Source organism: Dermacentor silvarum, chromosome 9 (genome assembly GCF_013339745.2).
Source record: "Dermacentor silvarum isolate Dsil-2018 chromosome 9, BIME_Dsil_1.4, whole genome shotgun sequence".
Lineage (NCBI taxonomy): Eukaryota > Metazoa > Arthropoda > Arachnida > Ixodida > Ixodidae > Dermacentor > Dermacentor silvarum.
In genome coordinates, this window is record NC_051162.1 from 76473090 (window position 1) to 76489494 (window position 16405).

A 16405-nucleotide genomic window follows, 5' to 3' on the forward strand; every position below is an offset into this window, starting at 1 on the left:
AACAAATTCACGTAAGATATAACTTGACAGACCAAATTTGTCCACTTTAGATGCTCTAATGAATGCAGTTTACAAAACTGCGATATCTGTTCTAGGCAGAGAGCTACGAATTTGTAAAAGCCGTGCTTCTATTTTTTTTCAAACTTACCAATTTTTGATAATTTCATGAAAACATTCAGGTCTCAAATCGAAGTTCTGCTTCCAACAGTCACTAAAATTGACTTTCTCTAACAAATGCAACAAATGTCACTAAGATTAACCCAGTGGTTATCTCAGAAAGGCGATTCGGTGTTTTACATTTATGTGAATAGGCAACATCGGATTTGAGCCGGAGCTAAAGCTTCCATTTAAATATTACTATTGCCTGGTATTTTCCTCTTTGATAGGCTTTGCGGTCAAGTATGGTGTTGCAAGACATACTGTGTTATATTCAGTAGAGTGACTGAAATAAATTACAATAACAAAATGTAAATACACAATTATCTACACGTCTTATCATTTTTCCAAAGGAAACAAAAAGTCAAGGTAGTCGCGAAGGCAGAGATACAAGTTTATAGTGAAAAGGTTTAAAATAATATTGCCGTTTATTACAAACACTTATGGAGTGAAAGAGCTGAGCACCGTTTTTGCAGTGCTGTGGCCAGTCAAACACTTCGAGACATATTGCTTCCCTTAGGGAGCATAGCAGTCTAGCACAGCTGGCTCACCTGCACAAGTTCATCAGTCCAGCGATGGAAGTGAAGAATCCAACGTCCTTCTTCTCCTTGAGGTGTTGCAGCATGCGCTGTGAGAAGGGAAAAAAACTTTTTTTGCACCTTTCTAATGCACAATGTAATTATGCAATTTTTGCATATTAATATAATAGCAATGTTTGCCAAGGGCACAATTATTATGCCCTTGGCAAATCGAGTAAGTGGAAAAATGTTACCAATAATCTAGGTGCCTGTTCCTTTACTTATATTGCCTTGCTGCATTGAAGGCGCGTATTGCCAAATTTAACATGAAACAATGAAGGAATTCTGTCGAAATAAAATCAACTTTTTGGCTGCTAGCTATCAAATATCTGTGATATCTTCTGAGGTGACCAAATTTAGTGCATGATTCTAAAAGAATTAAAGGCCTTAATATATCCCAAATTGCAACGTCAAATCTATTCAAATACTGTAAACCCTCGTCATCACGAAGTTGCACTAAACACAAAAATACCTTTGTTATACACAATATTTGGTATAAATATATGTTTTACATGAATGAATTGGCAATGAATATTTGAGATTTACTCAAATGATTATTGGACAATTGGTTATTCAGTATTCGTGTTTGTTATACTGAGCTGTGGCTGTATCTACTGTTTACAGACAAGAGCCGTGGGAGCACACCCTTTCGATATTAAAACCAGGCAGTTGCATCCTTTATTGACTGAGTTAAGCAGCATAATTACCTATTTCCAAATTACAGGAAAAAAACTGTCAGCCCTTCCACTGGGGTGGCAGATGGAAGGCCAGCAAAGCTGTACTATGGTGGGAATTATGTATTTCCAATTATGACTATTAAGATTTGATGGTGTAATTGGTTATTTGAAGTAATAAATATGAGAAATGTATATGATCCGGTGGTTTTCATTTATTTAGTGACCACAGCGACCATGGCCTTATGGTCGCTATGGTACACCGCCATAGGGTGTACGGGAAAGGCTGACACGTTCATCATAAACACATCACCAACGCCGCGCGAGTTCAGTGCGAACGCGGGAAAAACGCCTCCGCCGTCGGCAACAGTTCTGCGCGCTGTTTGTGTGAGCGCACACAACCGCGATCAAAACGCTAGCTACGTGACGAAACGGTAAACGCCGTTGTCGACACTGTTAGGGGAGAGGTGGGCGAGAGCCCAGAGAGAGTCGGCGCACAGGCGGCAGAGGCCGGCTGGGCTGCGCGCATGCGCCGCAGTGGGAGAGCGGGCACGCACACGTACAGTCTAGGATGCCTCGATACCCTCCTCGCCCACCGCTCCCCTTCCACTGGGAAGTCGCGTTTGCACTGCGCCGTGCGTTCGCTCCCCGTGTAAGCACGCGTCCCTCGCCCTCGCGCGCTTTCAATCGCACACACAGCATACGACCAACGAGAGTTTTGTTTTTCTATTGCCAGACGCGACATCGAAGAGTGAGCCCTTAGCAGCTTCGCTGTAAAACAATTGCAATAAGCACCTGGCAATATTTATGCTGGCAATCTTTTCAATTTTTTCCAGTTACACTTAACAAGTTCTACCAAAAAAGGTGCTTTTTGAAGCAAGCGTGGTTTCGCCTAGCGCAGTATACAATGCAACAGCATTTTTATTAATGATGCACTGATATAGGGCCTTTACCAGAACACTAAGCATCTGAATACGTGGTAAATCTGACTTTGAACAGGGTACAAGTACGTAACATGCACACAGCACTGAATAACTTTAGTAATATGCCAGCGCACAATGATCATGACATGCATTGAAGCTCTCAGTTGAAACTTTCATGTGCATTACCATTTGAACTTCCTGGTTGCCTCCTTTCAGAAGGGAAATGCCAAGCTTCAAGGTTTCAATCACCATTGGGCCATGGCAACCTGAGGAAATGTTATGTCTTTATTATGCACAGAAACCAGTTTACAGTTTAGGAGCAAACACTACTTTCGAGTGATGTCAAACATCTTTCATTGCAAAGTTGGTGTAAACTTGCTTGAGCAACTCGCGTGATCATTCATGTGGCAACACTTTCAAGACGTCTAGTGGACAATATGGTGGTCATGATTTGTTGTGTCTTTTCTTTCTGTCTCGTCAATTTTCCACTTGGAGAAAGCGGAGAGAAAGATGGCTACAAAGAAGGGAAGACGTCTTAGAAAAAATTATGGAGTGTCGAGTTGGCATAATACAAGTTTTGTACACAACTGTCGTGTTACAGCAATGATGTGACCGGGCTTAAATATGCCCCCACAGTTTGTCTGGACCGTGTGACTGAGCAGAAAACACGAAAATAATTGTTTTCTATTTGCTGACTGAGACTTCGCAGAGTGTGGAAAGAACAGAGATGGTCGGCAGACAGCATAAGAGACAGACGCTCGGTAGAAAGTGCATTGGAATGACAATGGTGTGTTATATCTGTGTGCTTTTGTAACTAAGCAAGTAATACAGTTTTATGTTTTTGTAAGTGTTACACTCGTTCAGGTGTCATATTCTTAAATCGCTAACAACCTACAAGATCTTCAACTACAGCTACAAGTACAGTAAAATGACATCACAGTTGTTCCCTTGCCGAAACATTTAAAATGAGATGTGTCACCTACACAACTTGCCTTTAAGAAGAGAATGTGGATTCATGAGAGGCTTAAGGGAAATTTGCGAATGTCCACACCTTCGATGCCACGCAGCAATAAGCATGCACATTATTGTTGAAGTTATGCGTGCACACAGTTTCACAATATTTGGCCTGAGTATGGTTTTAGTTTTCTGTTCCGCAATTGCGACATGGGGCTCCAAGTGATGGCCACTGTTTTGCGGCTTGTGCACGTTGCATCAACAATAATGCACGTGATTGTCACTACCTAATATGGGAGGTATGGCAGTCACGTCGTTGCAAGTTTCTGTTCATGATTGTGCATTAGCAACAGTCGGCCTTGCGCTGTGCACCTTCATTTCATCTGAAATTTCTCAAGCCAAATTTATGAACTTAGTTTAAGCTGTCACTCTAGTTCCACTAGCTAAGCCGTGGTCACTGTAGTCGAAGCTGGTCGCCATACTCGTAGCACAAAATCCTAACCAAACCTAAGCCTCACACAAGGCTGTTATTCAGGTGGGTTGGTTTGAGGTTTCCTAGTGAAAACTAGCACTACAAACATAACGCCAGGATGAGAACAGCACTATCGCAAGAGGATGATCACCCATGTCGCAGCCTTTTTTCTATCCTGCCTATTGAGCTGACAATACCGTCCCACATGGCACAAATTTTCCTAATGTGTTCTCCCAATATAAGCAGACAATGCCTTCAGAGCTCTGATGAAATGAAATCTGCACTTCCTCCTTTAAAGAGAGAACGCTCTACAAAGTAAACCGTTTTATTTTATCTGCAGTAGCAGTCGGCAAAAATACGTAGGAGCTCCAAATTATGCATTAGGCATTTGCAGTAACTAAATGAGGCTTGGCTAAAACACAGAGAAAGCCTAACCATCAACAGCTCACGTTCCTGAAAATCTAAAAGCATTCTCTAGATCTCTCCACGAAGTCCCTTTCTTTTACCAGGTGAAGGCAGTCACAGAAAAGTGCCTACTACACATGGGTTTTATACACATTGCCTTCTGTCTTCCTAATTACAAAGCAAATCCAATCCACACACTCACCCTTGCTGGCAGATATGTAGAGAAGTGCCATTTCAGCAACACCTCGGCTAGCGAGACGGGCCTGTTGGAACAGCAACCGTTGCTTCTCCAGCTCTTGCTCCTGTTGCATCAGGTGAAGAGACAGCACATGTCATCGATGTGTAGCCACGGCTAACCAAGTTGCGTAGCTTCCATATTGAAAGCTATTACGCTGATTGCAGTCATCGTTTATCACCTTTCCAAGCAGCAGTTTTACCTTTCACAATGATTTCCAGAACAAAGGAAAGAGATAAAGTGGTTCATCTGCTTACTTTGCCTGGTCGAATATGCCATGTCAGGAAAGGCTCTTACGATTTCAAAGCTTGCAGTACTATTAGGCACACAGAGATTGCAAAGCACAGGGGGCGATGGGAAAACAAAGTTTTTGATTTTGAAACGCGGAAATGAAAGGTGCGCAGTATTCCCTTCCATGTGAAGGAACCGCACATACTCATAATCTAAGTAAAAACAGCGAAAGTGCAAGGGAGATTAAATATATAGTTTACCTATCTCCTTTGTTCCAGAAACATTTGTGGCCAGGTGCAACAAAAAAGCTTTAAGTGCACTCTTTTTTGCGTGTGGCAGTGGAGGTAGTAGTAGTAGTAATAGTAGTGGTGGTAGTAGTAGCAGTAGTAGTAGTAGTAGTAGTAGTAGTAGTAGTAGTAGTAGATAGCAAAAATACATTGATGCATTAAAATAACTCAGCACTGTCAGATTATTAGGATAATTCCTAACACATGGGCAAATGTTTGCACATTCGAGAAGTGATCGGGAAACAATACATACATGGGCATTAACACATGCCCATCTACCCATAAATGTCATTCAAATCCAACAACGAAAAAAAAGTCGAATACTTTCATAGTGTAGGCTTGCATGCCAGAAATCACAGAGGCAGGGAACTCGCAGAAAAAACAGCTAAGTGTATTCACTGTTCTTAATTACTGTATATTTTGCTACCGTTATATGTAGAAATTCTCCAAAGTAAATGATGAACTGTTGTGAACGTAACCAAGCAGCCACAGGAAAAAAATAAGAATAATCCCATCCCACCTCATGATTCGGTCTCAGACCACTTGACAGCTGAGAAACATTTTCGCTAAGTTATGCTAGCTGCTCAAAACATGTTGCATAAACAGGCATAACATATCGGCATTGTGTTTTGCCACAAAATGCAGACTGCGGCAGACGAAGCAAAATGGAAAACTACACTTGCTACTTCAACGTTGGAGAATCGGGTTCATCAGACTGTTAAATTCAAAACGGATAAATCTTCAAAAAATATTAGATCGCCTGTGTTGTGCAACCCTCTTGCTTCTCACCAGGCCCACTTCGAGCACTGAATGCAAAGCACATAAACTGAAAAAAATATTTTGTCGGCACACTTCGCTCTCTTGCTGCCAACAACTGTCTGCTATAATAAACTTCCGGTAATTCGATCCTGATGGCAAAAAATGTCATAGAAACTTCATGCTGTTTACTTGACAGTTTTTGCGTTTAAAGTTAGCTTCGCCGCGGCACAGCGGTATGCGGTGAAGCACACCAAGCGGTTGAAGGTGCCACTGTTACGGGACATCGCAAGTGTTCCTTAACACACGAACATGCGCTGTCTCTGGTAACAGTACGAGGGCCGAGACGCCTAACAAGTTTAATGAAACGCCTTCGGAGATTTACAGACCCCCTCGCTTTTATTGGCTTTAAATGTTTCATAGACTTTCTCAGTTTTAAAATGCCAAGCCTGTCTTGGCGAACATTTGCAGCTTTCACAGTATCTATCTATCTATCTATCTATCTATCTATCTATCTATCTATCTATCTATCTATCTATCTATCTATCTAGCCGCCTACGTCTTGATGCTCTCATGTTCGTTTGGTTAACTTATCTATCTAGCCCCCTACGTCTTGATGCTCTCATGTTCGTTTGGTTAACTTGGTAGGTACCAAAATTGGCATAGTATGACAAGAGCGTATGACGAATATAAATGATAGGTCATGACGTGAATATAATATGTGTGTCATATGTAGGTCATGAGACACCCACCTAAAATGATATTGACAAAGCAAAAAAAAACGAGTAACACTCAAAAATCACTAAAGTTGGTTCGGACGCGAGTACTAAACGACGGAAATACCAAAGGATGGTGGTAGAAGTCATAGTCATGACCATGACTGAGAAAGAATGACAGTGACCCAGCGAAAAAAAAAAGATTAACACCCAAAAACCAATAGAATAGTTTCTGATGTGGTACTAAGTGGAGGAAAAGGCTAAAGGAGAATGGTCGAAGTCATAGTAATGAGCATGACTAGGGCTTTCGCCTTAAGGTCATGCATGTCACGTGGGTCATGAAACAGCCGCCTACGTCTTGGTGCTCTCGTGATCATTTCGTTAACTTGGTAGGCTCCCCGCACACTGCTTCACATAACATCAATTCTCACAGGGCGTGGGATCTGCCGGCTTTTTTAATCTTACCGCCTTCCTTTTCCTTGGCATTCCCCAAACAGAGATGGTCTTGGTGCATGGTGCGTGCGCGCGTATAGGTAAGAAACTCGTGATAAGCCTTGTTGAAGGTCTCATGTACGAGGCACGCATTGAAAGTGAAACGAGGGCTCAAGTCCCCACAGCAACGTCAGAAATAGCTCGGTATGGCTGCCAGTATTCTGATTAGGCATCTAGGTGCTCGTACTGTGTCCGGAGAAGGCGCCGCCGCACCTCCATATTTAAGGAAGGCAAGCTATGTCCTGTGACAATGTCACCTTTTCATTCCAGGTCTGCTTCACGGCATACCACAATTGTGCTGCGGCGAAGCTGACCAGTCAACTTCGATTTTTTTCGGCCAAGGCCAATTTTGAGGTCAAAATAACGGAGGTTTGGGCCAATAGAAATGTATGGGCGCCGGCCGGGATCTTTGCTCGGGATCGAATTAACCAGAGTCAAATTAACTGAAGTATACCCTACTATTACCTTCTCGCTGCTCACACTGGTCGAATTCTCCCCTATACATTGAAGACAGGTAAATAAAATTAGGCGAGAACAAAGAGGCATGCATTTCGGCCATTGGGGCAGTAGCTATCGCTGTGAATGTACTGCATATTGGGGAAATTCTGGTACATCTCGAGGCTTCTGCATTTCAATGACTTTTGCAAGTCCCTGTCGTCATGGGCACACATTTTAGACAGCTTAAACGTAAGGTTGTTTCTACTTTGAAGTTAAACGCAAGCACAAAAATACCACGTACAAGGAAGATAGAGAACAGGTGCTCCTTCCTTGTCTTTGTTATTTTTGTGCTCGTCTTTAATGTCTAAATATGTGCGAACTTCATCCAAGAATGCCTTTTGTTGTTCCCTCTGCAGCCCCAATTTTCCACTCCACTTACAAACCCATAAAAGCCATGTTGAAGCTTTTAACAGAGCCTTTCCTAATAACTGCTTGCTTACCTTGAGTCGTCGAAATTTTTGCTATGGAGCCAGCATTGGCGGCATGCAAGAGAGAAGTGTTAGATGGCAGGTTAGTCAAAACAAGCGCAAAGCATGCTCGGTTATTGCGAGGCATCCAAGAAAACTTGTCGGAGTACACAATTCCTAGATTCCCTAAAAGTTGCTGTTCAATCATACTGAATTTTTTCTTGACTCTTGCAGGCACACAGTGTGCTAATAACAGGCTTTATGGAGTGTAACACGAATGAAAAGCTTTTAGAGCATTAGCCACACAAAGTTATGTATATACCTGCAATAATCCTCTATAGTTCCTTTCTTTATTTTAAACAAAAATAAAGTTGAAATGCACTCAAGTGCTAAATACAGCATCAGCTGTCAACTACTATATTATTATAGGAGTGTTGAAATTAATTAAGCACGATGATATAGTGCCCGACTATGAGTGCATCACTGGTTAACTTGCAGTGCAATACAATACTGAACATATATGAAGTGACGTATACATATACAGTGTAGACCGCTTATAACGTAAGTCGCGGGAGTCGCGAATATCCGCACTATAAGCGGTACCGCACTATAACCAAAGCAACAATTTTCAAGGCCCGCACATATGCAAAACATGTGTACCGAGCCGCCACGCGTATGCGACTGTCGAGGAATGCGGCTAGAACGTTTGCATTCAATTTACAGTCGAATCTCGTTAATTCGAACCAAATCACGCGGCGGCGCCTCCGACCGGCATTGCTGCGGCACCGCAAAGCTTAGGAGAGACCCTTCAATGTCGCGCGCGAAGAAAACAAAAAAAGGAAAGAGAAAAAAAACGCGGCGAAAATTTCACCCTCTCTAAAATGGCAAGGTCGCCGATTCTGCGTTGCGCCGGAACATGCGCGACGTGCCGACATCTCAGCCACGCTACCGTAGCCACGCATAGAAAATGGCAATGAGCCCTTCTTTCTCCTTTATGCTACCTCTACTTTCTATTCACGTGTTGACCTTGCACGCTGAGGCTACGGCGCAGAAGGAAGCAGCGGCGCTGTCCCAGGCCGGCCAACGAAACTGCCCACGCCGGCAAACGCCCGCTTCCCGATAACGGCAGAAAACGAAACTTCGGGGAGCTGGCGCCGGGCCGTCTGGAGCGGCGGCGCCTGCTAGGCAGCGAGCGCGCACGGTGACATTGGAAAGTGAGGGAGGGCGAGGGGAGCCACCGAAGCGGCGGAGTTCCCGAGGCGAACTCCGCTTCCCTGTTGCCCTCCTCCCTCACATTCCACGGTCTCCGCGTGCGCCCTTCGCTGTGCCGTGCGGGCGGCTCTCTCTGAAGTTTCGTTTACTGCCGTTATCGTGAAGCGAGTGTTGGCCGGCGTTGGCAGTTTCGTGGCCCTCGGCTCGCTATGCGCGCCGTGATATTTCAAGACTCGCACTCAAGATTAAACAGGTGCTTTTAATTCCCATTCCGAGTTAAAAAATGCTGTTATTTTGCTCTGGCGTTGCTTCTCAATGGCCTTGCCAATAACTTCATCTTCTACGGCGCTTAGGCGTTTGAGTGGCTCTTCACTGAGGTTATTCGCGGCGCAAAATACTTTCAGTTTGCTTAAGTAATCAAGTGCGTCCTTGCACGAAACGTCCGGGATGTCGATGTCGTACTCATCGGGCACGGGCTCTAGCGCAGCCTCGTCCTGGTCCCCCCGCACTGCTGCGACGATGTCTTCATCGGTCATCGCTTGCTCGCAGACGTCCGCGTCGTCATCGACGGCTCCCAAAAAATCTCCGAAAGAGTCGTTTTGAGAGACCACGTTGTTCCGGACCAACTCGGACCATACTTCGTCCACGCTCACTGGCTCCTCCTCCTCGTCGTCATCGTCAGCGGGTGCATCGGTGCCGCGATCGCGGACGAAACCAGCCTTCTCAAAGCACTTCTTAATCGTCGATGGTTTAACTTGCCAACAAGATGCAGTGACCATGTCTAAGCCGGCTCTCAAATCTATTTTGAGAGGTTCCTTTCGTTGCAAATGCAACAAAACTTTCTCGCATATGCGCTTCTTGTGAAGCGCCTTCACTGTAGCGATAACGCCTTGGTCCAACGGCTGGCTCTTCGCAGTAGAATTTGCCGGAAGGAACTTCAAGTTTACGGCCCGGAGCTTCGGCTGCACGTTGTGAGCCGTGCAGTTGTCCAAAATGAGGGCGACACGCCGCTTTTGTGCGACCATTTCGTCATCAAACTTCTGGAGCCATCCAGTGAACAATTCTTGGGTCATCCAAGCCTTGCCGTTGGCTTTGTACATCACTGGAAGATAATCCGTTTTCCGAAAGCAACGTAGCCGTGCGTACTTCCCAATGACAAACAAGCGGCGCTTGTCTGACCCGTCCATGTTTGCACAGAATAACACCGTGACGCGCTCTTTAGAGGCCTTGCGACCAGAGCAGGGCTCGGCTTTCATTGCCAGTGTGCGATTCGGAAGCAGGTTATAAAATAGCCCAGCTTCGTCAGCGTTGTACATATCGCGGTCCGAATGTGCTGTGAACATTGTTTCCAGGTTGATGTTCAACCAGGCTTGTACGGCGGTGTCGTCGACTTCTCCACTTTCGCCAGACACAACTCTGCAAGTTATTCCGTGACGGTCCTTAAACCGTTGTATCCAACCGTTTAGTGGGTTGAATTCATTGTGCTCCAAAAAAAATTGGCGAAACACTTCGCGTTTCTTTGTAAAATAGGCCCACTTATCGGCACGTTCTGTGCGCGTATTTCCTTGAACCATCGGAACAAGGCAGCGTCAACGTCTTCGTATTTTGCAGCGCGAATTCTTTTCCTGGATGACGACGCAGCATTCGTGTTCAACTGCTGTCGCACCTTATCGCGATTCTTCCAGATCGCCGATACGGTGATGTCCGCGATGCCATATTTTGCAGCCACAGCAACTTTTTTCACACCATTTTCCAACTTCCTTCACCATGTTCACGTTCGTTTCGAGTGAAATGGCTTGCCGTTTCCTGGCGCCTGGTATAGCGTACGATAACATCAAAAGCACGAGGTCGAGATCAAGCAGTGGCGAACTGCGGCGGGAACCGAACCACGCGCGGAGGAGACCAATGAGAGCGGCCCGTTCAGTGACGTCCGCGCGGGAATCTGGTGCTATGCGGACCCGCCTAACCGCTCCTTTCGTACTCCCGTCTGGTTTCGGCCTCACTGGCTGTTCGTTCGCACCACGTGCCCTTCTCCTCCACTTCGTCTCTCTTTCTTCCTCGGCGGCGCCCGTTTGAGGGGAGCGTTCGCCGTCTCCGCTGACTCCTCCTTCTCCTCCACTTCGTCTCTCTTTCTTCCTCGGCGGCGCCCGTTTGAGGGGAGCGTTCGCCGTCTCCGCTGACTTCCGTACTCCCAGGCAGCCGCACTGTAACCGGTATTTTGTTTCCCGCAACTGCACTATAAGCGATACGCGTATACATGGAGTGCTATGGGAAAATTAACGGGAGTCTGAAAAGACCGCACTATATCCGGTCCCGCACTATAAGCGGTTACGTTATAAGCGGGCTATACTGTATTAGGAGTTTCTCATGGTGATAACACTTCTACCGGAGCCAGCATTGCTCTGTATTTTAGTACTGCGGCCGTCGAATTATTTGCTAACAATTAAATCCGTAAATTCATGTAAATCTAAGTTTGAAATATTGTATGTTGAAAGACTCTTTCTTTCTGGAAGACACTGTGAAAAAACACAAAAACAGTCACCATACAATGCGCGACATACATGCAGCACCAGACACAACAAACACAACACAAAGAAATTGGCAGAAACTTACTAGAAGACCCTGACATGCATCCAGAAGCAAAGGGAGGAGAGAGAAATGTTAATAAACATAGGCAGGTCAGAGTAATGGATAAAAATCAAAGAGGCAATTCACACATATGGAAAAGAGAAAAGTTATGAACAAACAAGATAACCAATTAAACGGGCATTATGCCTCGGGCAGTTGTGGCAAGGCATAGCCAAAATGCGTAAACATGCAATATGATAGTTCTGGGAGCAGCAATATTCTTCCTGAGTAAGAAAGATGTTCAAAACCTTGCATAAATTAAAGCAATGTGAAGTCCATGCAAAACGTAAAGGAAATTTAGCGTCTTATTCATGTAGGGCAAAAAAATCATAAAAAATCTTTCAGGCAAGCTTGTATTGTAATACAAGTCCATTAGAGACTCATATTTAGGCCAAAATGCTGTGCAACCAATTACTCTGAAACAAGGATGCTTCTTGAGAGATAGGTGGAAGCCAGCAATTGGTATTAAAAACGACATCATCTGAATATACATCTAACTTTATACGGTGGCAATAATTCGGTCCGGAATTCCACAATATCTACAAAGAAAATATATATAAAAGGATCTGCGCGACTATTTTTAATGGTTATGTTGCAGAGAATGATTAAACATTTCATAATGTCACAATTAGTGCATAAACATAGAAATTCACAGCAAACAGGTGCAATCATTAGAGTCATAATGCAATCACAACTAAGCCCTGAAAGATTTTGATTGCACCAACATTACTGTAACCATGTCTGAATTACATAGAGCACATGTTAGTTTTCAACTTTATTTTGATTAAAGCATCAACAAAGGTTCTTTTCCTTTTCCCTTATGGTAACATAGTACTCTAACACAACACACCTTTTGTTTATCTTCTCTGATCAGTTTGCGGGAAGTCACCACCATTTCTCGACGCAATTCCATACAGTTGAACTCATTTGCCACTTTTCTTCCTTTAAAATCATCTACAATAGCATTCTTAATTTTTTTACCCCCAATGTCAGTCTTGGTCGCCTTGATACCAGTGTAGCTACGTCTCATAAGTGATGTAATCTCAGATAGCAGAATTTCACAGCAAATAATGTTGTGCTATCTAGGTTATAGATCGCCCTATTACAGACCGTTCTGGTACAGCACCATAGAAGATTATAAGAAAAGGTAGCAAGACATAATTTAGAAATGACAACTGCGTAAGCACTGCGTAAGCAATTCATTGGCCATCTCGCCTGCCTCCTCTTGCACTATACCTACTGCCAATATGTCCTTGTCTAGTTGCTACCTGTTCTTCCCATTTGCACTTCGGTTCAGTCACTATACGAAATGTTCCAATGCAGTGAAAAAGTTGCTCGACAGTACTGTAATACACATCCCACAGACTAAAGGCATGCTTTCTTTGTCTTCTAACCAAACAATGAAAAACTAAATTAGTATTCTACTAGAGTTTAAACACCTAAATTATCTAGTGTTTTTTCTTTGTTACAGAGACTGTCACTTCTACAGCTTTGAATAAATTCCCTACGGTCTTAATTCCCTCCGATTGCGCCAAAGAGGTTCGCAGCTCTACATCTGCTCTTAGCTACCCGCGCATGCCAACAACACCATGTCTTCCTACGACTAATGTATCAGAAGGCACGGCCAGAGATATTTTGCAGCTAATTTAAAAGGCAAGCGTGTTCACCTCACAAGCAGAGGTAGTATGTGATGACGAAAAATAGGGCCAACTAACTATTTCATCAAAACAAACTCACATGAATCGAGGGCCCCGATTCTTCATCGCCTTCCTCCTCCTCCTCCTCTTCTTCAGCACCACCACAGCTCTGAGAGGAGGAACACAAAAGCATAAGGCGAAATTTGTTTCCCCAAACATCAAACTGTTGTCTTAGTCTACATTGGTTTTTAATATCCGCAACACGATTTCTAACAAGAACAGCTATTCAAACAGCAAGGAGCATTCAAACAAATCATGCACTACTTTATTCAGGACCAATAGGACTTATTTCAATTTTCACTCCAACTATTCAACCAAATAACGAATTGAATGAAGAGTACAAAATATGTGATAATTTTCTGAGAGCGCGATATATTAGGACAACGAAAATGAAAACTGAGCATTATAAAAATAGAGATGTCTCGCAGCCCTAAACTAATAAAGAAACGGTTTCATCATTGAAATCTAAAAGTAAAACTGATGAAAAGGCAATTGAAATGAAGGTTACCTGGCTAAATATGAAGGCGTACTGCATGTACAGGGGATCTTCGGGATTGACGCCACTGAAATTGGACAGAATAAAGAAGCATATTACCAGCAGAGCCAAACATTGCAACCTACGCCCAAGCGCCAAAAGCAAGCCCATTCTGCATATGTAATTAAACAGCTCATTGGTTAGCCACGGCCAGTGAAGAAGACTACACAGTGGTGCAACTCCAGACTTCAGTGCGACTGTATAATGTCAAAATGCTCCAAGATCTGAAGCCCACACTATGCTAGCCCCATCTGGTACAGATGGCGTCAGCGTTGCGGTATCTATAGGTGCGCAGTGGTACATTACGCTGGCACAGCCTGGTGGCTTTCATTTTGTTCTACCAGGTGTCACCAACTCATGCAGCACTTCCCCTGTGCCCAGCTAACTAAATAACTAATAACTTCAATTTGTGTCACTTCTACCGGTATCCTACGTAACCATGGCAATGGCACGTAGTATCACAGAACAGTTTTCACGCATCTTTTTTTGTGTGACACGGTCCTAATCTCCCAAACCTGTGCTCAGTCGTGGCTGTTCTTGAGAAGGCCACAACAAGCTGCACCAGGGGGTCAGGTGCCTCCTCTGTCTCCTCAGCAGATTGCTCCTTCTCAGACTCCTCAAATGTAGTCTGCGAGATAAGTGCGACAGAGATAAAAAGAAGCAAGTTTATTTGATATCACTAGAAGCCACAGAAATAAAACAACGAGGGAATAGAAACATTTTCTAAAAGAGTCTCGGTTACTGAACAGCTCCCTTGGTAAGACATTTAAAACGCTTAGCCAAAATGTGCGATTTCGTAGAAAAGCAAGAAAGAATATACCGTCTGAGTAGACTGACAAAAAAATTGTAACTCCAGCTACAATGACCCATCCAGTTAAGAGTAACGTGAAAAATAAACAGGCGTGATAAAAACTGGTATTGCATGCAATGAACATGGGCACTGAAGTGCAGGTAGTAGCAGAGCACTACCTGCATTGCCATGTTCTTACTTCGGCATGTGTGAAACCTGAAAGTTGTCATTTTTGGATCGCTGATGTCCTCTGTTTATTTACTGATAGGGCGCAAAGTGCTACAGAAAGGAGTGACAGCACTGTTTGTTACGTTTGAAAACGTGGAATATTAACAGTGAAAGCCGCAGTTGAATGTCATGTCTTTTGAATTTTAACCGTCCCCTAGCTTGAGAAGTGCCAGCACTACTGGGATGCACGTCCATTCGTAACTGCTCCTTTCGCACTGTTTCATCTCGTGATAACTGGCACTCTTCTTTCATCTTCTCAGCCCTCTTGTTGAAGCGAAGCATCCTTGGCGAACCGTCCAGGACTTCACTGACTGTGGGTGCTGCTGGGTTCTGTTGTTGCTGTCTTGCCAAAAGCTCAACATAGGACAGCACACATGTAACGGGTCGGTGTATACATATAGCCATCTACACCACCTATACAGATATGCCGATCACAAGCTCTGTTCTCTGTGTAATTACGCAATGAAAGAACTGACCATACCAAAATATTTTCAAGGACGTCATTCATTTATTCAAATGAATTGATATTCCTTTGCTTTCTCCTGTTTTCTTCATCGGAAGAGTATGTGCCCTCAATTGCACCTCTACTTATTTCCTGCCCACGCCAACTAGCTATTTGAGACGCACATACTCTCGCAGGAAAGTTTTGGCGCATTCGCAGGTTCAGATGCTGTGGTCACTACTAGTGCAGTGTTTCTTCGCCATCTTCACTGAGGATTGCGGGCCATGTTCTTTTTTATCGAGATGTGCGGTTTTGTCTTGCTGGCTTGCCACAGCTTTACTTAGACCAACTACCACTCTCATGATCTGTATGATTCTTTTCAAAAGTGTTTCACACGCTGAAAGTAAAGGTTTGTGCTAAGCCTTTGTTCCCTTGTTCTAAGGTACGTTTGTGACTGTGCATCTGTACCCGCAATAGTGGTGTATGCCGCTCTACTCCAATTTTCAGGAGCATGCAATCTTGTAGTGTCTTTTCTTGTATTGTTCTATGTCCACGCTGAACATGCTTGTTTGTGCTGCAGGTGCCGCAAGTAAGTAAGTTCAGCGGGCATTGGTACTTATCCTCTTGTTTTGTTCATGCTGTTGTTCGAAGCTCCTAACCTCATTTTGTATTAAATTAAATAAATGTCACTGTGCTCACTGTACATCCCCGGACCTCCCTTCCTCGAGACCCTAGTAGCAACGCCGGAAGGCGCTCTATAAAGCAAGGATGGGGCCACGCACTCAATTTAGGATTTCGCAGTGGAACTGCAGGGGACTCCACCATAAAAGATGCACCCTGCAGCAGTTTGTTCGCACTCACAAACAAATGCCACATGTTATATTTTTGCAAGAAACGATGACTGATCAGGTTTCACTCCAAGGATACAAAGCTATCGCTCTCCGCGGGGACGGCAGAGGAGTCTGCACATTAGTCAGCAGTAAGTTCACTTTCGTCGCACATGATCTAGGGGTCCAGCCTAGCAAGACTGAGACATCCCTAGTCGAAGTCATCCCAAGTCAATCCAACAACTCCAGCATTTTTATACTT

The 16405-nt window shown here is 44.1% G+C and overlaps 1 protein-coding gene across 1 annotated transcript in view; it reads right to left on the reverse strand.

The window, feature by feature from the left end:
* The window catches only part of LOC119465324 (ryanodine receptor-like), a 268769-nt gene that overhangs the window by 23824 nt on the left and 228540 nt on the right, over positions 1-16405 (reverse strand). Inside the window, 6 exon segments of the mRNA XM_037726127.2 lie at positions 708-784; positions 2518-2597; positions 4365-4464; positions 13362-13430; positions 13830-13884; positions 14372-14484. Of these exon segments, the coding sequence (XP_037582055.1) occupies positions 708-784; positions 2518-2597; positions 4365-4464; positions 13362-13430; positions 13830-13884; positions 14372-14484 (494 nt within the window).